The sequence below is a fragment of the Anabrus simplex genome, chromosome 8 (assembly GCF_040414725.1).
Source record: "Anabrus simplex isolate iqAnaSimp1 chromosome 8, ASM4041472v1, whole genome shotgun sequence".
Classification (NCBI taxonomy): Eukaryota; Metazoa; Arthropoda; class Insecta; order Orthoptera; family Tettigoniidae; genus Anabrus; species Anabrus simplex.
The window spans coordinates 86,443,701-86,471,371 of NC_090272.1; the positions used below are offsets into that span (position 1 = coordinate 86,443,701).

Sequence of the window (27,671 nt, forward strand, 5' to 3'; positions counted from 1 at the left end):
AAATAGAGTAAACATGAATGTGTTTTGGAATGGTGTGCTAGATGTCAAATTGTCCTAAATGTTTATTAGTCTGATGTGTTGTAATAGCTTCATTTTTAGTTTTACAGCATAATCTTTAGGTTCCTGTAACACATAACATAAGATTTAGTGCATTTTTAACAATGTGTTCTGCTTGTAGTTTAGTGTGGTTGAGTGGACGTGACTTGTGTTGGTGTTTCTACTAAAAGAAAATTGAACTACAGGGATTTTCTTCAACTAGCGAGTGAATAATTTTTTATATAACCTGCGTGTGGAAGTGAAAACATTTAAAATCAAGAAACATTACATAATATGAGATAAAACTGAGCAGAATTGGACATGCATGATAACGCGCCCCAGCTATGGAATCAAGCTCTACATTCGGGTGATGAGTGGGTTCGAACCCCTCAATTGGCTGTCCTGAGAATGGTTTTCTGTGGTTTCCCATTTTTTACTTCCAGGGAAATGCCAGGACAGTTCCTGTCCAGAGACCACAGCCTATTCCTTCCAGCGCCTTACCCTAATTTAATTAATTTCATCTTCATTAGCTTGTCAACTGAAGTTGGCATCAGGAAGGGCATCCTGCTGTAAAAATATGCTGTATATGTTAACATTGGTGCTTTCACGGCCCATACTTGTAGACATGTTATGGGCTTATGCCATCTCAAGAAAACAAGATGAAACTCTTTACATTTCACAGAGAAATCTGCTCCACATCTTCAGAAGGAAATTTCGACTGTTCAGGAGGAAGTCTTCTACAATAATGAGGGTTTTAAATTTAAGAATGCTTTACCATTGGAGCTGTAGTGGTACAGTCGTTCATCACCAGGTGGCTCCCTGTATACTGGCATAGCGCTCGAAGCGGGAGCTGACGACAACATTAAGCTTCAATTAAGATGTTCTGTCACACCGTGTGTACATGAATAGTAACAGAAAGGACATCAGACGAATCAGCGACGAATGTTGTAGAAGAAATAAATAGAAACTAATAAAATAAAATAAAATAAAATAAAATAAAATAAAATAAAATAAAATAAAATAAAATGCGATGAAAGACAGCAGGATGGAATAGAACAGAGCTGAAGAATGGAAAGAAAGTAGGTGGAGAAAACCAGAGGATGATGATGATGTCTTTTTTTTTTTGCCAGTTGCTTTACGTCGCACCGACACAGATAGGTCTTATGTCGAGATGATGGAATAGGGAGGGGTTGGGAGTGGGAAGGAAGCGGCCATGGCCTTAATTAAAGTACAGCCCCAGGATTTGCTTGGTGTGAATGGGGGAAACCACGGAAATCCATCTTCAGGGCTGCCGACAGTGGGGTTCGAACCCACTATCTCCCGGATGCAAGCTCACAGCTCCGCGCCCCTAACCGCATGGCCAACTCGCCCGGCGATGATGATGTGAGACGGTGCGAAACGTAAAGAGCTTCGCCTTGTTTGCTTGCCACGGCATAAGCCCAAAAGCCCATATCATGTCTATATGCTATATAATTTCATTTCATTTCATCTCATTCCCAACCCCCATACCTCGAAACAGAACTAAGGAGTAGACAAGGTAGTATTGAAGAAATTCTAGAAATTGGACTTCATTACCATGTATTTACATTTCATTCCACTTCATTTTCTCACAGATCACAGACATGAAAGATCTCCCACTGCGTCACTCATATCCAATTGTTTCTTGTTCCGTTTGGAACCTTCTGTACAGTCTGTATACTGTGATCTTATTCGGAACTTCACGTCCATTGCCTTGCTCCTATGAATGCCTCTGTGATAGGTTTTTGCAGCCAGTACATTAATTTGATGTTGCATCTCTGCTCATATTACAACATTCCTCCAGACACATTCAAAACACCTTCATTCAATCACACCTCTTATCGAACTGAGTCATGTGATTTCTCCATGCTGCTACATTGCACTCCTTGAGGTCACTACGTCTGGTATGGTTGTCTATTCTCTGGACATTTACATCTTATTGAATATTTCCACAAATTTCTTGACACAATTATGAATATAATTTCATGAGAATCAAGCCTCTTAGAATTATTCCAAAGCAAACATATGCCCATGTTAGAGAGTAAAGCGGTGGAAAATAAATATACTGTTGTAATACCTCTGCCAAATAATGATTCACTCAGCCACATTGCTTGACTTCCGTGACTAGAATAATTCTAATCTCTTAACAGAATATAAATGTTATTGGTCCACTAATTCAATACTTCACTAAACTATTTACATTTCAAACAGTCATCACATACACTAGAACATATTTTGACTCAGTGGAACCATCTTCAGCTAGGAATTACAATTAAATTTGAAATATTTACAAAATTTAGCCATAAGATTGGCACATCAAATCATTAAAATACATTAAAAATTACAAAGATTAAAATTTTTATGTGTTTGAGTAATTACAGAAAACAAATATTATATAACAAATTTTTTAACATCAGTACGCTCAAATTTCCCACAACATGCACAAAACAAGTGATAAGCTCTCTCTGCCGGCCAACTTAACCACGCCTCGAACTCCACTTCCCCTCATCAACAGAACCCGAGCAGATAACAACACTAATTCCTTGACTGGGCCTCTCAAGTTTGGGAAGAGAATATTATCTTTCTGAAAGAATGTTTCTTTAGGGTACACCTTTCCAATACATTATATGCTTTTATTGATGTACATAAGTAATATTACATCATTACTATGTCTTAAGCAGGACATGTTTTGCCTAATTTTTAGGCATCTTCAACCACTTTCCTAATATCTAAGATCAAAATTGTTTACTAGGATCCTAGCTTTATTTACAATAGAAATACTTAAAAATAGTTAGACTAACATGAGTTGCTCTGTCTAAAGAGTTGTGGTTACACATACCGTACATCTTGTAAAAACATCTTTAACACGATTGTCACACTTTAGAAAGTTCAAATTATATACTAGTTCAGTCCTATGTTCTTCCGACCTAAACAACAGCAGGCAGCCCTATTTTACTTCATTTTAATCACAAGGCAACAAAGAAAAAAAAGTCAAACAACTGACCTCATCAACAGCATCTCAGCTAGTTGAATTTTTACCCCAAAACAAACATTTTAAGAAAAGTGTCAAAGCTTTCATAGGTTGCACAACGCATTGGACATTGTAGACCGAGCAATTTATGCCAGACGAACATCCCTATTAGAAACATCTTTTAGTAAACAAAAACATAGGATTGAACTGGTTCATAATTTGAATTTTTTAAATTGTGACAATCATGTGAATGATTTTTTTACAAGATGTACGTTATGTGTAAGCACAACTCTTTAGACAGAGCAACTCATGTTAGTCTAACTATTTTAAGTATTTCTATTGTAAATAAAGCCTAGGATCCTAGTAAACAATTTTGATCTTGGATATTAGGAAAGCAGTGAAGATGCCTAAAAAATTGGCAAAATATGTCCCGCTTAAGACATAGTAATGATGTAATATTATTTATGTAAATCAATAAAAGTATATATGTCCAGCTCCATGGCTGAATGGTTAGCATGCTGGCCTTTGGTCAGAGGGGTCCTGGGTTCGATTCCCAGCAGGGTTGGGAATTTTAACCATGATTGGTTAATTTCGCTGGCACGGGGGCTGGGTGTATGTGTCGTCTTTATCATCATTTCATCCTCATCACGACGTGCATGTCGCCTACGGGAGTCAAATCAAAAGACCTGCACCTGGTGAGCCGAACATGACCTTGGGCACCCCCGGCACTAAAAGCCATACGCCATTTCATTTCAGTAAAAGCATATAATGTATTGAAAAGGTGGACCCTCAAGAAACATTCTTTCAGAAAGGTATTTGTTGTTCAAAATCGACCCAACGATGAGATTTATAACTTGTAATAGAATATTATGCGTGTAGATGGTTGGTGAAGGCTAGTTTCAATTCTTGTTAGCTCTGCTAATAATAAGTACATTAACGAAATTTGGACTGACACATCCGTTATTGGAGAAAATCCCTGTACTGCATTTGATTTCCGATAATAATGTATTTTATTATGCCCTAGGTGGAGGGTCGTGATCCCCCACAGCCATCGCCACAAACATCTCAGTCTCCTCAACCAACTACAAGGGTACAGTCACCCCAGCAATCAGCTCAACCTTCTAATACTCGAATAATCCCAATTCAGGTAGAAGGACGAGATCCACCGCAGCAACAGCAGCAGTATCAGCAGCAGCAGCAGCAACAGCAACAGCATCAGTACCAGCAACAACAGAGAAGGCCAGTTTATGTCCACAACAAATTCAACACCCAGTCACCACCTCCCTCACCTAGCCCAGTGTCTAACCCGAATGAAATGTGAGTGTGTAACAAGTAACAACTAACTATTCTTACTATGAATGAGGGACACGATTACCACAGTGGCTTATGTGCTAGCTTCCCACCCAAATGGCCAAGGTTCAAGTCCTATTAGTTCAAAGGTTGGTATCTGAAAATCATGTTGCATCAGGAAGGTAAACAAACCCCCGACCAAAACTCAAAATAATTCAAGATGACTCCAACACCACCAGAAAAATAGTGGACACCTTCTTAACCAGCCTGTTTGGGACCGGCTCCTTTGTTGGATAATAAAATGGCCAGTTAAACAGATAATATTAAAAAATAACAACTCAATGTTGAAAATATCGTAGGGATATGAACTATGAATTTCAGGTGATTCAAATATAATAAAGTATGAAAATATATTCTTTATTTATTCCTAAAAATGGCAATTTCTTAATCATTGTTATTCGGTTGATTAAATTAGCAGTTTGCCTTTTTCTACCACTAGGAGCATTAATGTGAGTCAAGTTTCCCTTAAGCGCTTATAACTACATTTGGTGTGGATATTTTTTCAAAAAATCAAAAAATTCCTGAGGGTATTGAACCAAGGAGCACATTACAGAAAGAATTATTAGTTAATTTGGCTAGGATTTGAATAAAAAATAAAATTAAAGAAACAAACAATTTTAGGCTGTTTTTCTGAAACTGCATTTAGGCCAGAAGTGATTTGTTTTTTAGTTCGATAGAGCTATCCAAGACTCACAATATGAAATCTGTCCAGGCCCTTACCCTTTCAACTTTGGCACAATTGAGGAAATTGCTTAATTTTATGTTTTTCGTAGTGTGGGGTCCCCTACTTTGTCTGCTAAGAAATATGTTCAACATTAATAGTCTATCCAGCTATTTACAATGCTGTACTTCAGTTTAACTTATTTCACCATGTTTTAAACAATATTCTGAAAAATATTAGGTTTATAAAGTTTGTTTAATTACAGTAACCTACAGTATTACAAATTATTTAAACACAAAAAAAACTAATATTGTGTAACAGTACAGTACAGCTGAAACACATCATGACGACAACTGGTATAAATATACAGACAGACATGGGAAGAATGTGCTGTGGACCGTTCACTGTGGCGGAACACTACATCCACCGTTGTTAACTTTTTCGAAAGAGAATGCCCCAGACATCAAGATGCCAAGCAACAAGCAAGAAAGCTTCGTCAATTACAACCCCGCCCTCCTGCATCAATTCAGTGTGATTTGTGTGGGCATATGTTTTATGCCAAGATTGGTCTGTTCAGTCATCGCAAACACATCCATAAACTGACAAGGGGAGGTCACGATGTCCACATCACAGATTTTGTTCAAATTTTGTAGGTTGGTAGTACTAAATCACAAAAACACACTGACAAAGTAGTAGCACGCAACTCTGAAAAATTTCCGAAGAAAGCTATTTTGAAAATGTGGAGAAAATTTATGAGAGGTTTAGCATGCTAGACACCATCAAGCGAGAGACTGTGATGCGGTAGTCGAGTGGTTAAGGTTCTCCACTTCAGTTATGAAGATAGCAAGTTCGAGTCACGCTCGTCTTAACTTTATTTTTCTGACATTTCCTGATCCCCTTTTTCCTCGTGTTGTGAATGAGAACAGCAGTTAGTCACTGTCTGACCACGTTGTGTCGTGTAACGGTTGTGTGCGATGTAACCAGACGTGCTCATCATAAGTTTGATTGGCATGGAGATCTCGCATGTTGAATTATGTTTGAATGGAAGTGTTTTTGAATGTGAAGCTACGCAAAGTGCAAACAAGTTTCCGGGAGAGCAAATAACAAATAAACAGTTCTTTGTATAAATCGTTTACCATCCCAGCGACTCTGTAGAGGTTACAGAAGAGGCCGAATTATTGGGAAAGAAAATTTTAAAATCTATTTTGACAGTAATAGAAGAAAATAAATTTGTAATAGATGAAAAAAAGGAGGGAAGGTGGAAGGGGGAGGGGGGTAAAACGCTGGTAGCAGCGTAACTCAAACTCACCATCTTCATAACTGAGTTGAACTGTTCACTTTATGCAGGAAGAAGTTATATATACTCAGATCAAGTTACAACCGACGACAGTACATAACCAAGCGAAGTGGCCGTGCATGTTAACGTGCTACGGATATAGAGCCAAGCACTGCATTCGGAAGATGTGTGGGTTCAAACCCACTGTCGGCTGTCCTGAGAATGGTATTCTGTAGTTTCCCATTTTCACTTCCAGGCAAATGCTGGACACTTTCTATTCATAGACCACAGCCGATTCCATCCACTTCCTTAGCCAGTTTTATTCACCATGATTCATTTCATCTTCATTAGCTCCTCAACTGAGGTTGGCATTAGGAAGGGTATCCAGCCATAAAAACATGCCATAAAATATCATCTCACTTCATCACCGACCCCGTATCAAGAAATAGGACTAAGGGGTAGCCAATCATACATGCATACAGTACATAATTTCCAACCTGATTGTCTTTCATGATATGAAATATTAGATCCAGTTCATGGTCCAACAGCTATATTTTTCACTTCACAACTTATTCACTAAACTTAATTATTGAAGAAAACAATTCTGTTGTGAAAACTAACTGAATTTACTTACAGTTATCTATATTGATTTTTTTTTTTTTCTCTATGATGTTCAAAGGCCATTTTCTCATAAACATAATGTCTAAAGTAGACAATTCTCTTTGCTGTCCCTAGGAAACATGAAGCAACATTATTCACTAGATCGGATGGTTACTCCTATGACTATTAACTAGAGAGTAATTAAGGGGTGTTCCTTATAATTGGTTTAAGCTGACGAAAATCTTTTCCTTTCTTACTATATATGGGGGAACAAAATTGTAATATTAAAGAACAACACATACGTTTTCTGTTTTCATGACAGGCAATCTGGTAGTGTTAATTTGGTACACTAAATTACAGAGTTCTTGTCGAAGGCTGGGGTAAGCTGCATCCTCTTAATACACTCCAGTACCATGTCACTTTGTTCCATCCGTTTTATCCAGATATTAAATACCAAAATGACTTCCACGATCACAACACAAGAAGCAGAAACCAGGTGGATATACCCTACGGCAAATTACAGAAAACAAAATCAGGTAATCTAACTTATCCTTTGAAGCTCTTTGACAGATTACCAACAAGGGTACAGGTTCTTTCTAATAATATAGTTAGAACTAGAGTGAAGCATTGGCTCCTCCAACATCTTTTTTTATTCAACAGAGGAGTTCTTTGAAATGGTTGTAATTCATATTTAATCGCAGAATACTGGAAATATTATGAATTGTGCTATACGGTATACAACATGTATATGACAATGTCTGTTGCACATAATATGTATAAAGATTGATTGATTGATTGATTGATTGATTGATTGATTGATTGATTGATTGATTGATTGATTGATTGATTGATTGATTGATTGATTTTATCTGAAGAATCACTAGAGTTTGAAAAATGAAAATCCACAGCCTGTTTCCAGTCATTCGACCAAGTCCGGAATGGAATGAATGAAGCCCCAATCTAGCGGCAAGGATAGCAATTGTGCCGGCTGTCGAAGCCTGTCGCACTCCTCTGGGGCAATGCTTAATGACTGACAGATGGAATGAAATGATATTCGAGAGTGTTGCTGGAATGAAGTATGACAGGGAAAACCTGAGTACCTGGAGAAAAACCTGTCCCGCCTCTGCTTTGTCCAGCACAAATCTCACATGGAGTCACCGGGACTTGAACCACGGAACCCAGCGGTGAGAGGCCGGCGAGCTGCCGCCTGAGCCATGAAGGCTCTACAATCACTAGAGTTTAGTATGCAAAATAATTTTCAGGTTATGGCCTATTCTTACAATGAGGAAAATTTGTAAAGTCCCATACACCATTAAGTCTAGTAGTATTCATATTTAAAGAAACATCAAATGTGTAACATTGAGCAGATAGGTTGAACTGCGTACCATTTGACCTCATAACCAAAGTTTAAGCTGCAGGAATATAAAGATCTATGGTTCAAACACTGTGGGATTGTTCTGTCATGTTTGTCTTCTTGTATGTATTATGAATATCTAAAACTTATTTCATTAACATCTCATATCTTGTAATTAACCATGTGTTTATAAACTAAACATCAAAGCAACAAACTGTGTGACTAATATAGTTGTACCTAATTAACTACCCATACCACAGATCACAGTAGTTTCTATTAATGCTCTCACAGCACAGAATAACGGACATGATTGTCTTTTGGAGTTATGTTACAAATTAATAATAATAATAATAATAATAATAATAATAATAATAATAATAATAATAATAATAGACTGAGCCAGGTCAACCCCACCAACTTGGACTCGGAGAGCCAGTATTCCACCATTTGTGTCACCAACCTAGATATTATTATTATTATTATTATTATTATTATTATTATTATTATTATTATTATTATTATTATTATTATTATTATTATTAAACCAAAAGACCCTCATACTGTATCTGTTGCAGTAGTTGTTTTCTGATTTCATTAAGGTTGTCTTCAAAAGTACCTAACAATATTCTACATAATTTATTTATTTTTCCCCCTTTGAATGCTTTAAACTCTTTTGTATCGTCGCCATAAGACCTATCTGTGTCGGAGCGACGTAAAGCCCCTAGCCAAAAAAAAACAAAAAAAAAACTCCTTTGTCTGGTGGAATAGGGAATCTACTAGCATTAATGAATCAAATTTAATGCTTATAAACTTAGTTTATTCAATAAAGAACATTTACTCCAAGAATATAAGATGCAGAGTTCAAGAAGTTGTCAATAGGGAACATAAATTCTTATCTTGCATAATATTGGGTAAAATTTATACATAATATTTCAGTTAGAGTATATTTCATCAAAAACATATTGCTTATAATAAGGAAGGGACATGAATGTAGATTTATTAGAAAGCCTACTGGTGCAATACCATGTCATGTCAGAAAGTAGTAATATTTTTGTTGGTACGTTCTATTATAAAGTGAAGTGCATTGTGGTCAACAGCATAATTCCGCTACATAAGTATTATTAGTTTTCACTTGGGGTAGTTCAGGTGTTCTGAAATTTGACCAACATTTACAATATCTTTGGTACACATATATTTCAAAAATCAGTTACAACTTCCTAGGTTATGCCGCATTTGTCTCCTGTCTTTTACTAGTTGAAGAACGATATGCAATAAGGTGGTTGTTTTTCATTATTAAGATGGCTGATCAAAAATTCCTAGAGTTCTTTATTATATTCCTTTTTTTTTTTAACAATACTTTGTATATTTTACTTACAGTGCAGGACCACAAAGTCCTCGCCAACTGCAGCAACAGCAGAGCTGGGGTGGAGGTGGTCCCAACTCTGCTCCAATCCAATCTCGTTCCTTCCGTGTGCTTCAGAAGATAACAGATACAGACAATCAAGAAGGTTAGTTTTGATCTTGTACTATGTATATCAATTGCCAGCCCTGACTATTTGATTTCTGCTCCCCTTTCTATAGTTTCCTCTTCTAATGCTGATCTGCCATTGTGTTTATCCTGTTATGTGTTCCTATTCATGTTCCTATCTTGCTATACAGTATATGTTTTGATATAAATATTTTCAATTTATAGTAAACAACCTTTTAATTTCCCATTATATTACACCATTTATAATTTCGTTTTCAACCCATTTTAGCGCACAGTTATATAGTAATATTTCGTCATTATTGTGAGCTTTGAGGAAGGATTATTGGTTAAGCGAAAAAGATGCATACAGTTTTGCATATGCAAGTACAGTATAACACAATACAGTACTTCAGGCTCCATTTCTTTTATCGCGGAACTATGTACAGATAATCCAGAAACCGGATAATCCTCACCCGGCTAATCAAGAGTTTGCTGTAATAGTAAAATAGCATATTCTATTAATAAAAATGTATACGTCAAATGAAGAAAATACTGAAATGATGTATACTACACACAGATTTCCTGAAAGTAAATAAAATAACTATTCTACAATTATTCTATATAAGCATGCCCTAATTACTGTATAAAATAACAGTCTAACTGAAACATAGAAATGTATTTAAACAGAATACATACATATAGACATTTTTGTTAATACTACAACACACAAATAGAAATGAAAAGTGCCATTGCATGTTGAAATATTGAAGGGACTACACAGGTATTACACAACAAAACAACAGACACAGACAGATTATTATTATTATTATTATTATTATTATTATTATTATTATTATTATTATTATTATTATTATTATTATTATTATTATTATTATTATTATTATTATTATTATTATTATTATTCCCAAATAAAGAGCACCTTTGAACTTGTAAACTGGCATGTCTTCTTCTTCTTCCAAAATCTCTTCATGAAGTTGCTGTGTTGTTTCTTGCATTTTCCTGTCCACTGTTCTCCAGTGGTCTCTTAGCTTTCTCCATGAATGTGTAATTTTCAATCATAGAGCTTTGCAATTTTTTATGGTATCATCTGTAGCATTTATTTTTTTGTAAATCCTGCTTAATTTCTTCTAATTGTTCTTTGAATTGTTTATATTAATTTGTTTTTGAGTAAATATATTACCGTCCGTTCTGCAGATGTGATTATAGAATTTCAAGCAACACCTATGCCTACGGCATCAGTAAATTTATTTACCGTATTTATTTATTTATTTTTTAACCTACAATGCTCTAATAGACATGAACACTGCCATTAAATTAACCTGAAATAGCAATATAACAAACAAGATACTATCTAATAAAATAATATCCTAATTATGACAGGTAAACTGAAACTATGGACCGAAGTTAGAACTAAATATGTGATACCAGACAAATTATTGGGAGCTGCCTGCTCGCGGCAGTAAAGGTGTGCTCGGTTCGCCCGGAAGGACATGGATTCCAATCCCCATCAGGAAGTCGTAAAATTTAAGAAATGAGATTTCCACTTCCGGAGGTGCACATGGCCCTGGGGTTCACTCAGCCTACAGCAAAAATGAGTACCAGGTTAATTCCTGGGGGCAAAGGCGGCCAGGCATAGAGCTAACTACTGTACCCCATCAAGGGCCAAGATTACGGATAGTGGAAGCCTTTACCTTCCACCCCTCCAAGGGCCTTAATGGCCTGTACGGAGATGACTTTTGTGCCGGCCCTGTGGTGTAGGGGTAGCATGCCTCCCTCTTACTCGGAGGCCCCGAGTTCAATTCCCAGCCAGGGCAGGGATTTTTACCTGGATCTGAGGGCTGGTTCAAGGTCCACTCACTTATGTGATGAATTGAGGAGTTATCTGATGGTGAGATAGCAGCCCCTGTCTAGAAAGCCAAGAATAACGGCCAAGAGGAATCATCGTGCTGACCGCACAACACCTCGTAATCTGCAGGACTTTGGGCTGAGCAGCGGTCGCTTGGTAGGCCAGGGTCCTCCAAGGGCTATAGTGCCATGGAGGGGTGGGGGGTTAGACAAATTATTATTACTCTTTTTCTACCTATGTGCTAACAAAAATCAAAATTGCCCTTAATTGCTGAAATATCAAAAGTGCAAGGGAAGACATACAAAACAGTGACACAATAACTGTTTTTTGTAATATCTGAAGCCATTTCTTTTCAGTTTTGACTCAGTTAATTTATAACTGTCAGGCTCATTAGTCTGCTGAAACTTTTGAGTAAATAAATTTATAAACGACATTCAGAGTTTTTTGTACTGTAGTTATGAACATCAGCATTACTGGCTAATAAAGTCCTACACTTAATCTGGACCTTCACTAGTCCAGTCAACTTATCCACCAATTACTCAGGATTAACGAGTTTCTACTGTACTTTCAAACACTGATGCACAAACACCTTCAAAGTAATCCCTGTGGACAAACTACTATACTCTTTTGCCATAGTTGAAGCCCTGAACTTACCTCTAATATGTTTGTTGATATTTTCTTGTACTCTTGAGCTAAGTTATTCATTTGTCTTATTCTAGGAGGCTCAGTGTAACTAAACACGGGCAGGGAGAAAAGAGGAGTGGATTTCACTGAACCCCTGCTAATGTACATTGTCTGATTCAAAACTGTATATATCCTTTTGATATACAAACTGTTCTTCCACAAAAATTGTACAGTTATAAATCAAAGATAGAAAATTAGAACTGTGGATAATCAGCATGGCAAATCAGTGCAAGTAGAGAGAGCAGGAGTAAAAGATTAAAAGGGAAAATATGTGTTAGTTTTGGAATTAGGCTGCTTTGTACAGTTCCAAGATTTGTCAGTTTTCTATTTGTTTCATTACAGATCAGTCAGAGCAAAATCAACAATATGGGAACCAGTGGACTCCTCAACAACAAACTCAAGGAGTTCCAGTCCAAGAGTTACGCAAATTGCAGCTTAGTGATGATGACCGTGCATTGATGGACAAGTTTAAGGCTCAAGGTATGAAACTTCGTGAAATTAAATCATATCATACCTAATTTGAATTTTCATACATCTTGAGGTTGAAAGGGTGGAAATATGAATGTTGGTTTAGCCGTGGTTTGTCTGAACCTAGGTTTGGAATGCAAAGAAAATAATACATGCATGCATACATACATACATACATCTTCATTATGGAGTGTTTTGTCTTTTAGTATTCAGTCTGGAGGCCTTTGTGAATTAACTAAGTGTTTCCATAATCCTTTATTTGTAACTAACTCTGTGACTTCACTCTAATAATAATAATAATAAAAATATAAATAATAATAATAATAATAATAATAATAATAATAATAATAATAATAATAATAATAATAATAATAATAATAATAATAATAATAATAATAATAATTTATCATTTATGGCAGAATAAAAGCATGTTACTGGTACATCAGCTTGCAGTATCAAATAATTATAAATATTTAATCTTTTTTTTTTAAATCATTAAAAACATAATCCCATTATTTCCCTGGTCTCCTTTTGCTTCTCTTATTCTCCACAGTCACGTTTGTTATTCTCCTAGGTAACCTATCCTCCTCCATTCATTCTCATTCTTTTAATATGCGCCGCATCTAACTCTACAATTTTCAAAAGTTTAGAGTGACAAGAATCAAATAAAACTGAATGAGCTGGTTACATAGTGTGTGTCGGCAGACTTTATGTGGTTTCCAAGTTTCAAACCAAAGAAATTGGGCTATACATTAATTAAGGCCTCAGCTGTGACCTTTCCAGTCCGAGCCCTGTCCTAACCCCATGTCACTAAAAAGTTTCATGTGTTTATGTGATGTTGTGGTGATGGTGGGGAAATAGTAATAACAGTGATTAAAAATCTTGCTAGCAATTGTCAGATTACATTACAAAACATAAAGGTTTATGCAATGTCAACTGCTCATTATTTGGAGAACATTTTATGAAGCGGTTTTTAACTTGTATAATCAAAATTGGTGTTACAATAGTAAAGCACTATGACTGAATAAATGATGAGGGGGGGGGGGGGGGGGTGCGTTCCTTATTGGAATTTATATTTTCTATAATTTTAGTCCAAATTCCAAAACATTTTAGGAGTTGATCAATATGCCTTTAATTAAGAAAACTTTAAAATTATCTCTAAATAGAGAAAATAATTCAAAAATTATGGGTTTAAAAATATTTGGTCCATTTTCAAAATGTCTCAGCTGCAACAATTTTTGGTTTATTATTTTGAAATTATTATTACTTTTAAAATTAAGGTTAGAGAAGTTTTTTAAATGTAGTATTCCTAATTTAAGGGGAATTCTTATATTTTCAACAACATTTTTATTATTATGTGTAAAATTTTGACTTTTTTAATACCTAAACACAAAATATTTCTGAAAGATCAACTAGGCATTAAAATGTATAGGCTACTGCAAATTATAAGTGGTATATGACTGCACATGAGTACAAAATTTGAAGGCAATCAGATTTAAATTGTTTAACAGGGAGCTTTTTAAATTTATAAAGGGTTTTAAAAAAATTATGCCCATAGAACTTCTCAAGTGATTATAACTAGATGCATTTTACTTTGATTATATACTTAACAGTACTAAAACACTGGAAACTTCCAAAACTATAAGTGTGATTTAAATACCTCCATGGAACTTTTAAAACTGGATGCACATTAAAAAGATTAAATCACTGTGTGCCTCAAAGTTTGAAGTATCTCCTAGCATCAAAATCTAATTTTCCTTTTTGGGCCAATATTTTAATAGGGTACCGCCTTGAACAGAGTGATCTGTTTTACCTCTAGATTTATCAAATACAGTATAGTAAAAGAGGAAATTTTTTGAATACTCATAGTTTAAGTTGTGAAATCACACTTTAGAGCAGTTACTTCATAACTTTTGATGTGAGATATCTTCAAGGTACAATAAACAATTGCATTCTTCTGGAAATCATTTTTGACATAGCAGTGCATGTGAATGTTAAATATGTTGTGTGTTTGTACTGTTTGCATGATATCTGTGTTACTGTGTTCTAACAGTTTCAGAAGATCTCCATTATGAGGAGGAGAACCCACGATATCGTGGTGGTCACATCCCTTCCAGAGTCTTCAAGATGCTTGATGAAAGTGGTACTGATCATTTATTTTATGTCATGACATGGGCTATTGGATACTTTTACCTTTCAGGATATTTCAGTGCTGGTGGAGGAAACACGCTACTCTAATTTGTTAACCTTGCATGATTATTTTTGGACAGCTAATGAAAATTACTTGAATTTACTAATTGAAGATAAGAGGAAGAATATCGACAGAACTTTTGCTCAGTGAAGATAAAATATCCCATGTAAGAACACTTTTACAGGTTACCATAATGTGTGACCTATCACCATAAACTTTGGATATGTTAGACAACTGCAGAATTGGGAAGTAACTCAGTAAAAGTAATCCAATACTAGTAACAATGACTTTGTTTAGTAATTTTTTCTAGTAATAATTCCTTTTGACAAAATGTAATTTTTATTTGTAATTTAACTCTTTGAAAAAACTGTAATCATTACATTCTGTAACCGATATACATTGCAACGAGTGTTTGGCAAATTACGAGCCCCAGCACTCGCAAGGCCAAGGGTATAAATCCAAGGATACAATGCAGATTCGTTCATTTACCCACAGCTTCTTGGGGTCAATGGTTGAGATTTAGGCAGTTAAGTACTAAGTGGTCAAGAATGGAACCAGAATAAACATGTAACGACAAAGGGGTTAAGGAATTTCTATTCCCCTATTTGAATACATTTTTTTAATAGTTGGCCCTGAAAAAAATGTAAATGCAAAGATAACATGCAAACTTTGCTTGGGAGCAATCATTTTGAATCTCTTTTAATGATGAAAGCCACTTAATGTCTCTATTCTGAAAAAAAAAAATGAAAAAAACACCAAATGAGGTAATTTTTATTATTAGTGATTTAAGCCCACTAGGGAGTGCTTATGACTAGTTCTTTTTGGAAGCTTGCTTTCGTTCCCAACACTTCTTGAGCCCTGCAATTAGTTTTTCCTTCCTTTCCTGTGAAAGAGGTTTGCAAGAACAATCTTTGGTACCATTTTACCATTTTACAAAATTTGGGACCTCAGCATCAGAAATCCCAGCGGAAGCTAAGTCTTTTCTTTTACTTCATTGAGTCACATGCTTCCAGTCTTGTAACTTTCGGTGAGTGAGTAGATCTTCTTCGTAAGCCTGCCGTTGTCCATTCTCAGAAGGTGCCCGTAAAACTTCAGCCGCCTATGTCGCATGCTAGTGTTAGCCGTTTCCAACTGTTGGTACAGTTCAGAGTTCACTTTCAGTCAGTAGGTTCCATCTGGGAGCACTCTTGGCCTGTGAATTTTCTGGATACGTCTTCCAATTTTTCCAGGTCGTCCATGGTTGCCTTTCCTGTTCTTCAGTAATGTCTCCACAGCATATAAGAACTGGGGTCTGACAACAGTCTTGTAATGGCACAATTTGGCATTCTTTGAAATGCACTTCTTGTAACAGTTTTGTGACAGTTGGTATGCTGCGTTGAGTTTGTAGAGGTGCCAACTATTGCCTGAATTGTCCATAATTATTTCGGATTTCACCTCACGATTACGGCATTAAGGTCAGAGGGAAAAATTATTACTATGGAAAAGTGGCATTATAACAAACAAAAATTCTACAGAAGAAAGGAAAGGAGGAAAAATGTCCAATTTCTTCAAGCATTACTGTTCAACCCTCCTTGTTTTATTGTTTCTGAGTTGGTAACAATACTTGTTCGATCGTTACTTCCTTTTGTGTTGTGAAATTCATTGTGAATGAAGGAGCTCTACTCTTCTCTTCTCTAAGTAATGTTCTAAATAATGTTGTATTTGCAGCATTAAGTGTACCTGGAAGAGTTATCAGTATTGATAGGGAAAATCAGACAATTCAGGCCAACATTAAGCACATCTACATTGGAATCACTCATGGTTTAGAGGACAAAAATGTCATCGTGGAAGGAAGGATGCTTCAAGAAAAACCTACACCGAAAATCAGCAATGTTTTATCATAGAACTAACTGGTAATGTGCAAATTTTATGTAAACATGATATACTTCAGAATAGATTGCTGTGAGAGAGGACAAAGGAGGTGTCATTATTAAAAAGGGATGAGCATGATTTGGATTTCACTCGAAAATTTTCTGAGGGTGGGGGTGGGTTCAATGGCACCTCTGAGTTTGGCACATCCGTCTAAGATGGAGGTTGCATCTCTACCATCAGGCTATTTTTCCTTGCAAACTTTAGTATTATTCCTGATCCATGTGAAAAAAGTCAGTGATTTTCTAGAGACAATGTTCTGTGAAGTAATTATAATTTAACTGGTTACTTGTTGAAAAAGTAATTGTAATTGAGTAAAACATTTTTGAGGTAACTGGAATTCAGTCCAATTACTTTTACTTTATACATTTTCCAACATTGGATAACTGTGGGTTCATCAGTTTGATGTTATTACATATGTTCTAGTTAATTACTGTGGTTCTGGGACATTCTTCCTTACTATAAAACATTACACATTAAACATAAACATTAAAACATTAAACATTAAAATTTACACAGATCTGATACTATTCATACAAATGCATGTTAAGAAATAGTGAACTTCACTGTGCCAAACCTTGAAGTGTGATACATTCATTCAAATCTTATTTTCTTATGACATGAATACATGTTGTAAATCGGGATGCTAGTTTAAAAAGTTGAGCGAGATGAAAATGGGGAAGATTTTAGAATGATACGAAATATAAATCACACGCAATATTTTCAAATTGCACATACACGTATGTAGGACGAAAGGTTTTTGCATCCACCATCAAGTACAGCTCGAAAATATTCAAGGTCACGACAAGGAATCGATGCACTTCTCAAGCATTCAGTTTTGGGCAGCCAGACTAATTTGAATTGTGTAGCGAGCACATGCATTAAGTTAAATAAAAAATTAATTTTGTGCAGAATACAGTCACCCATATAAATTATAAATTATTTTTTAAAAATTTTAACACTGTTATACTATAATTACTGCAAAACGAAATTATGAAACTTACTGCAAAATTTGGAGAAACAATAAGTGGAAGAAAGAGTAGTTTATGGCAACTCCAAAAAAAGATACATTTTTCCAGTGCCAAGTGGAACAGACTCTACAGGGAAATGAAGATACATAAACAGAAAGATGCCTCCCAGCCTAGTACCAGTGATTTCCCAGTGGATGTAAACATTAATATGTGTTCCAGTGATGAGCCCTTGGATATCGACACCTCTGATGAGCTGCTTATTGCCCCCACCATTGTTGTGGCCTAGAAAAATTTTCTGCATGGGCAACTAACAAGTGCTTCAGGCTTCCTTTTGTAAATAACATGGCAAATTATGGGTATTCCTATCTTTGAAATATCCACTGACTGAGGCTAGTTTCAAACCCAAGATTTTTCTAACCACTCAACCCCCAATACCAATTTCACAAGAGATACAAACAGTGAATTAAATTCTACTACAGCATCATAACAATAGACTTGTTATAGCCAGAGTGATCAGTTAGACTCCTTGCACAAATATAATCAGTAGGGCTCGGATGTATATGACCTAAAAATAGCCCAAATAAGCAAGCAAATATGACCTCAAAAGTGACAAAATATGATGTAAAAATTACAAAACATGACCCAAAAATTATGAATATAATTATATCCATTTTAAAATAAATTATAAATCAAAATGGCAATTCCTTTGATTCATGTTTATTAACTAAATTCTTTATTCTTACTTTCATATTAATTTTTCTAAATATACATGTTTAGCAGTTATTTCAGTCTATTGTCGTTGATTCACTTATCAAACATTTGTGAATACATAAAGTACTAAGTTTACTAAGATTACCAGATCACACAAGTTGTGTGAAGTGAAATTTGTGGCTGAAAAACATTTTAATGTGCATAAACATTGTAACACGGCAAAACACAGCAGCAACATCAAACAACAACATGTTGGTAAGAAGAGGCAGCAATTTATATTGAAATATCCCTTTTAATAATATTGAAAATGTCTTATGTTATATTAAATTATATGATAAATTGTATCTGCAAGTTCAGAATGTCACTTGTAAATATTCACTATATTTCATCACATTAACAAATACTGTCTTCTTTCCTTATGTTAAAATTCTGTTATCACTTCCAGAAACAAGTTGTTAATCTGTCACCGAGCTGGTGTGTTGTCTTCTTAACAGGGTACATTTTAGTTTCATTTATGCTGTGTATTAACACATTCACTGTGGTATCAAATAGTGATGGTTTAATTTTCCTGTATACATTCAACTCTCAGTTTACCGTAATCGGATCAACCACTTTGCGGCTTAACTGCGATATCAAAAACACTGACAATACATGAGTGTTAGGAGTTACAGTAATACAGACTTACAAAGGGTTGGGATAATATTGCCGAGTTGTAATAGTAGTAGGGGTTGAAGTTAGGTAGTTTGAATATTTTTCTTTGTCTTATTAGTTTCAATGAAAAGTGCTGTTTATTTTTCCATTTATTAATTGTGCTAAGTGCTACTTTTACTGCAACGTATTGGGGTAAGTTAATTAAAAAAATACAGAATTATAAATATAATAATATAATCAGTAGGACTGGGATGTTTACAACCTAAAAATAGCCCAAATAAGCAAGCAAATATTACCTCAAAAGTGACAAAATATGATGTAAAAATTACAAAACATGACTCAAAAATTATGAATATAATTATATCCATTTTAAAATAAATTATAACTCGAAATGGCAATTCCTTTGATTCATGTTTATTAACTAAATTCTTTATTCTTACTTTCATATTAATTTTTCTAAATTCTAAATTTAACAATTTAACAATTCAAACCATTGATGACCATTATACTCAATGCTCTGTATCTTCTGATTCTTGATACACTAATTGCTCAATTCACTGCTAAAAGTTGCCTTTATTATCATTATCTGTATTATCTTTATTATCATTTAAACTGTACTTTCAGTATGCCTGTTCTATTTTTAACTGCAATTTTACTTATCTGGGAAGCTCAGGACAAATATTTCAGGTTCCCTATGGGTATCACTATCTATATTATCCTGTTTAATCAAGAATTGAGTGTATCAGCTTAATAATGGCTGAATGATGTAATTAAACTCATGTGCAGACAGGGGATGCTTGGCGAAGCAGAAAATAATCCAGCTTCCCCTCCATTCACATTATTAAAATATCTGCAATTTAAATCTATCCAATTCATCCTTGACTACTTTATTTGAAAGGATGTTTTATTTTAACCCTCTACTACCCAATGTGACTTTGAAGTCACACATCATTCTGTACACATTTTCTACTGTTAGAATGCAATTGAGCCACTACTTCCCAGTGTAACTTTCAAGTTACAGTATGGCTGTGTGATTTTCAACTGTTTATAGTTTAATAGTTATATGCGTAAGCCACCAGGAAGCGCCAAATGTATGGTTGGGAGCATTTCCCAGGCACATGGCGGATAGCTCGTTTTACAATTATGTTTTGTGTTATTACTAACAAATTATATGCATAAAAAATATAGAATATAGAATATAGAATTTTATGCGACTGTTATTTTATAAATTAGTCAATTTTCACATATCAGAACATTACTGCCCAGTGTGACCTGGAAGTCACAAACCTAATTTTTGAAAATCAAAAATGAAAATTCAATAAAAACTGCATTTATGTGTAGTTTACAACATATTTACTTAGTATATGGCAGAGAAAATTTTTTAAAACACAACAAAATAATTTGGGCAGTAGAGGGTTAAACAATGGCTCTTGAAAACTTATTTACAAAATTCCATGACTAACACTCGAATGAACAACCTGGCAGTGATGGTGATTGCCAAGGGGCTAGACATTGAAGACATCGCCTTGTTGCTCACTAGAATTTAAAAATAATGCTTTTTTTTTAAGATAGAGGTATCTGTTATATTCCTCACAGGTATGAATTCACCAAATATACTACTGGAAATTCAAAAGTATTAAACTTTTTACATTTTAAATTTCTTTCTTACTCAATATGGATAAATCGAATCACGAATGAAGAGATACTGACACGAATTGGTGAGAGGAGGTCGATTTGCCTAAATTTGAAGAAAAGAAGAGATAGAATGATAAGACACATCTAAAGACACCAGGACTTGTTCAGTTGGTTTTTGAGGGAAGTGAAGGGGCAAGAACAGTAGGGGTACACCAAGGTATGAATATGACAAGCAGATTACAGCAGATGTGGGATGCAGCAGTTTTGTAGAAATGAAAAGGTTAGCACAGGATAGGGTGGCATGGAGAGCTGCATCAAACCAGTCTGTGGACTGATGACTCAAACAACAACATGGTTATGAAGCCAAGCTCTGCATTAGGGAGCCATGTAGGTTCAACTTCATTCATTTCATCTCGATTAGCTTCTCTACTGAGGCTGGTGTCAGGAAGGGCATCTGACTGTAAAAAGCATGCCATATAAATTCATCTCACCTCATCCCCGACCCCATATCAAGAAATGAGACCAAGAGATTGACATAAATAGATAGGATGAGAATTTCATGCAAAGTACTCATTTTAAAAATTCCATTTCTGTCTAAAATATACCGTATACAATGTCAATTTAACAATTCAAACCATAGATGACCATTATACTCAATGCTCTGTATCTTCTGATTCTTGATACACTAATTGCTCAATTCACTGCTAAAAGTTGCCTCCTGCATTTCCTCTTCAGACTAAGAGAATACTGTGCAGGAGTGATGCTGACTGAAAGGTGATTGGGGATATAAAAAAGACTATGGAGTGGGTATGTGGAAAACTGGGAGGGAGATTTCTAGATCCTAATAGGTGGGTAGGAGATAGGAATCTGCGCTCAGATGGCCTTCACTTAAACCACAGTGGTACGTATAAGTTAGGAAATTTGTTTAGAAGGGTTATAGGGGGGTACATTCAGGGAAAGGGGGTGGTCTAGAGCGGTGATAAGGGTACAGCGATCTCGAAGTCAAGTAGAGATGACATAAAAATGTTAGTGTTGAACTGTAGAAGTATTCCAATGAAAGAAATAGTATTAAGTAATTTAATAGATATAATAATAATAATGTTATTGGCTTTACGTCCCACTAAATACTTTTTCGGTTTTTGGAGATGCCGAAGTGCCGGGATTTAGTCCCGCAAGAGTTCTTTTATGTGCCAGTAAAGCTACTGACATGAGGCTGATGTATTTGAGTACCTTCAAATACCACCAGACTGACCCAGGTTTGAACTGCCAAGTTGGGGTCAGAAGGCCAGTGCCTCAGCCATCTGAGCCACTCATCCCGGCTTTAATAGATATATGCTTACCAGATATTGTAATAGGAGTTGAATCATGGCTGAGAAATGATATAATGGATGCAGAAATTTTCTCACAGTACTGGAGTGTGTGTGTAGAGATAGGATAGGAATGGTAGGAGGGGGAGTACTCATTTTGATGAAAGAAGAATTTGTAAGCTACGAGAAAGTTAAAGATGACAAACATGGAATTCTAGGTGTAAGGCTCATCTCTAAAGATAATAGGCAACTTAATGTCTTTGGAAAGGATAGCGCTGACGCTGATTGGAATTATTTGATAAGATAATCAGCTATATGGGAAACGATATGGAAAGGAACGTGATTGTAGTGGGTGACCTCAATTTACCAAATGTCAATTGGGAAGGTAATGCGAACAACAGGAGGCATGACCAATAAATGGTGAGTAAGTTAATATGGGAAGGACAGCTGATTCAGAAAGTGATGGAACCAACTAGAGGGAAGAATATTCTGGTTGTGGTGCTGGTAAAACCAGATGAGCTCTATAAAGAAACCTAAGTAATGGATGGTATTAGTGATCACGAAGCTGTTTTTGTGATAGTTAAAAATAAATGTGATAGAAAGGAAGGTCTTAAAAGTAGGACTATTAGACAGTACCGTATGGCTGATAAAACAGGCATGAGGGAGTTTTAAAAAGTAACCATGATCCATGGAAAACAGTAGATAAAAATGTAAAAATGTAATATACTAAAGACAGTTGTTGAGGGTCCGACTCGTTGGCTGAATGGTCAGCTTACTGGCCTTCGGTTCAGAGGGTCCCGGGTTTGATTCCTGGCCGGGTCGGGGTTTTAACCTTCATTGGTTAATTCCAATGGCCCGGGGGCTGGGTGTTTGTGCTGTCCCCAACATCCCTGCAACTCACACACCACACATAACACTATCCTCCACCACAATAACACGCAGTTACCTACACATGGCAGATGCTGCCCACCCTCATCAGAGGGTCTGCCTTACAAGGGCTGCACTCGGCTAGAAATAGCCACACGAAATTATTATTATTAGTTGTTGAGGAATGTGAAAACAAGTTTGTACTTGTAAAGGTGGTAAGGAATGGTAAAGACCCACTATATTATAACAGAGAAGTTAAGAGACTAAGAAGGAGGTGCAGGTAGGAAATATATAGAGTTAAAAATGGCTGTGGAAGTAAGGAGAAATTGAAGGAACTTACTAATTGAATCTAGCAAAGAAGTCAGCTAAGGATAACATGATTTTAGTGAAAAATAGAAGTATTACTTAACATATTAACATGGGGCAGTTTAAGGGAAAGATAAGTGATTTGCTCTAATAGGTAAGACCACAGGGTATTTGACAATGTCCAGCAGCAGTGGTCCATATGAAGTATTGATGTTATATTATCAGAAATGTTGGTAACTGTTACTAAAATCTCATTAGGAAACAATGTTCATTAATAAATGGAGTTTAAAGGGGTTATTTAACTTATTTATATACACAGTAGTTGGCACCAATGCGTAAAACAACAGGGTATTTTAGCAGTGTCTAGCAGTGGTGGTCTGAAGAATCATTGATGCTACTCTATTAGAAAATCTTAGGAAATTATAAAGTTTATATATATATATACAAGGAAGCAGTTTGGGGAGAAAGGGTACAAAGTGTCTGGCACCAATGTTCATAACAATGATTACTGCCGTTGGTTGACGATCACAGTTTGACAGGGCAACTACACAGTAATATTTATGTTATTCTATTGAACAGTTGGGAAATTACAAGCTTATAATGCATACTTACAAGGGAACAGTTTGGGGAGAAAGGATACAAAATGTCTGGCACCAACGTGCATCACATTATTTCTGCCGTTGGTTGATGATTGCAGTATTTTTTTTTCTTTTTTTTTTTGCTAGGGGCTTTACGTCGCACCAACACAGATAGGTCTTATGGCGACGATGGGATAGGAAAGGCCTAGGAGTTGGAAGGAAGCGGCCGTGGCCTTAATTAAGGTACAGCCCCAGCATTTGCCTGGTGTGAAAATGGGAAACCACGGACAAACCATCTTCAGGGCTGCCGATAGTGGGATTCGAACCTACTATCTCCCGGATGCAAGCTCACAGCCACGCGCCTCTACGCGCACGGCCAACTCGCCCGGTGATTGCAGTATTAACAAGGCAACTACACAGTAAAATGCACTGTGGTCTGACCTCAGTTCACAATTATTGGAATGCTAGGAATAATATTCCAACGTTTTTTTAAATTGCCAAATGAGGTTCTATTAGGTGATATTCATACTGTCTGGTTGAAATCCTGGGTTCGTGAATATGGCTCCATAAGCAATGGCGAATTTGGCTGGCGTGGAAGGAAACTGTTTGGGTGTCATAAATTTAGGCATAATTTCAGTGTAGTCAAAATGAAAGGTCATCGAGTACACAGTGCATTGTGAATGGCAACAATGACGGCAGTTATTTGTTGATAATTGTATTTTAAGGGAACATGTTGCGGGATTAGAATCTTTCACTTTTGAATTTTGTTAACTTCTTGATAACTATGAACGGTATGTGAAAAATGCCAGCGTGAGAATGTTGATGAGACTTTAAACAGATATATTGCAGAAAATGAAAACAGGAAGAACATCGGGACGAAGTGTTTGTTTTTTGATGCTTACCTAGTGAAATAGAATTGAGTTGCTTTTGGTATAATCCGCAGTGGAGGGATTAAATGAGAAAGCACTGAATCGGTAGGACTCGTTTATCTTCCTGATAACTGAATTGATTATGCATCGCCATGATATCTAACAAAACTTTAAATGCTGTAGTTATTTGTTCAGCAAGGCAAAGAAATACAGGTATAAAGTGGACTTTTAAAACATGTTTTAAACGCTGAGGATATTCCAGGAAAATCACAGGAACAAAATACCTGGATGAGTTTCATAGTTCAATGTCATTTTTCTTTACTTAAGAGTAAATAGGTTACACTACAGTACCCTTAATTATGATGATTCGGTGAGGCAGACACTATTTCTGGACCTTGGACGTGCATAAGTGTGAACAGTTGACAGCTAAGCATGGCATAAAGATCGTGGCGGATATGATGAACTGGGAGGAGAACATATTGATCATAGTATCGCTTCAGTTCTTTTTTGCTTCGCAATATTGCCAACGAAGTTCCCTCCTATCCTTTCAACCCCCCCCCCCCCCCCGGTAAAAAGAAGTATCACTAAACGTTTTGCTGATAGTAACTGCAGTTGGTAATTTCACCACTGAAAGAAGGCTAGAGAGTTTGAATAACTTAGTATTAATCTGCACTCGGATACATGGTGCCATGAACCACAAGGAATGTGTGAAGACAATTTATATTACCTGAGCTTATTGTGTCACAGTTCTATTTCCAGTAATGTTTACAACATAGATTAAGTATGGTATTAACTTACTCTATTTTATTTCAATAACCATGTAGAACTTGGCATTGAATGGGGGAGATAACTGTGAACTCTTTCTTTCTTTCTTTCTTTCTTTCTTTCTTTCTTCTAACTGAGAGTACCCTTGATGTTCCTTTAGTGGATGTGGACACGTTCCTCCACAATGAATCAGATCCTAGATACAGGGGTGCTTCCATCCCATCACGAGCTTTTCGAATGCTGCAGACCATGACGGATGGAGCAGGCGCTGACTATCCTGAACAACAGCAGGGTACAATCTGTGTATAGTGTTTGTGTGTTTTGTTTGCTGTTACCCGCGCTAGTGGGTTGCCGTGTTCTCACTAACAGATGTCTGTGTGCTCTCACTACTCAAGTTTTATAAAGAAATTACTGTATGCTGAGTTATCTGTTAATTATTCTTAAGTGGATCATGATATGCTTTCATTTGTTTAGGGTTTTACAAATACGTTCAGTTAAAAATTCTAGAGTCATATAGGACTCAAACCTTTCCATTGATAGCAACAGGATTAGTTTGGAAAGGTGTGATATAAACATGCATTTTTTAAAAGTACTTATCAACCGTGAAGAAGCTTCAGTACAAATGGATTTGCGAGTCAAATCAGTATATTGTCGACTGCTGTAATAACCCCATCTGTTAGTGACCTCTCCCTTCATTTCAAAAAAAAATTAAAACCTCTTTATTTGCAAATGAGGTGTCTACCTCGGTGGCAAATGGTACACTAAAATACATTATTGTCAAGCACTAAATATTAAATTAACAAGAGAAGAAAATTTTCCCAAAATACAATATTATACAATTTACACTAACAATTTTTTCTATGAAACACAGTTCATCCTTAATAAATTTATATTGTTTACAAAATTCTACTTATAATATCTCCTGTACTAACAAATATAGTCAACTGATATACAGTATGTGGAATTACTTCAAATGATACTATACAACTGGTATAAGATTAAAATTTACATTGCATTTATTTACTTTTTTTTTTTTTTTTTTTTTTTATCCATTCTGGAACCTAAGTAGCATAACGACCTGCTGTGTCTTAACCAGAGCCCCTTTTGCCACCACTTTTCAGAGTTCCTAAAGAGCCTTCACAGCTACCGTAGCGGTCCCAGGGCCCTCGAAGTCCCCACTGTACTTCACCCCTACAGGCAGTCCCCTACTTTGGCTGTCCAAACTCCTTAGACCAGGGGATGGAATTAATTTATTCACACACATTTTTTATTTACATTAACCTGCACTGGTCAAATGCCCTCTAACATTTCATTTATTTTCTCTGTTTCTGTTTATTCTCTTCTTGAATATCTGTACAGATTTTGGAAAAGGATCGAACACTACCCCTGGTAAACTGTTCCACTCCTTCACACCCTTCCCAATGAATGAAAATTTACCCCAATCGCTTCTGCTAAAATTCCTTCTAATTTTATATTTGTGGTCAGTCCTGCTGATATAATTATTTTCCAACTGAAGCCTCTCATGGATATCTCCCCATGGTTCTTCTCCTGTATAGGCTCTATATAATCCTATAAGTCTAGTTTTCTCCCTTCTCTTACTTAAAGTTTTCCACCCAAGTTCCTTTAACATTTCTGATACACTACTCTTTCTCCTGAAATCCCCTGTTACAAATTTTGCTGCTTTCCTCTGCACACTGTCTATTTCTTTTATTAGGTATTCTTGGTGAGGATCCCAAACACTGTTTGCATATTCCAATAATGGACGAACCATACTTAAGTAACTTTTCTCTTTTAATTCTTTGTTGCATCCTTTAAGTAGCCTCATTATGACATGTAACGATCTGTATACTTTCCCAACAATGTCATCCACATGACCCTTCCAGTGCAAATTACTTTCAAATCTCACACCTAAGTATTTGCACTTGCCATCTTTTGGGATAACTACCTCATCCAAAGTATATTCAAATTCAGTTTTAAAACTCCTGTTTGTAAATGTTGTTACAGTTGATTTGCCTCCATTAACCTTCATATTATTCTCTTCAACCCATTGCTGGATACTCTCAAGGTCCCTTTGTAATTCTGAACAATCCTCAATGTTATTTATTTTCCTATAAACAATTATGTCATCTGCATACAATCTGATTTTTGATGTTATATTA

The 27,671-nt window shown here is 35.8% G+C and overlaps 1 protein-coding gene across 1 annotated transcript in view; it reads left to right on the forward strand.

Moving 5' to 3' along the window:
- The window catches only part of LOC136878815 (protein piccolo), a 585,629-nt gene that overhangs the window by 519,540 nt on the left and 38,418 nt on the right, over positions 1-27,671 (forward strand). The window contains exons 7-10 of the mRNA XM_067152311.2: positions 4,050-4,342; positions 9,644-9,774; positions 12,628-12,765; positions 25,673-25,804. Coding sequence (XP_067008412.2) covers positions 4,050-4,342; positions 9,644-9,774; positions 12,628-12,765; positions 25,673-25,804 — 694 coding nt within the window. The remainder of the gene's footprint in view (positions 1-4,049; positions 4,343-9,643; positions 9,775-12,627; positions 12,766-25,672; positions 25,805-27,671) is intronic.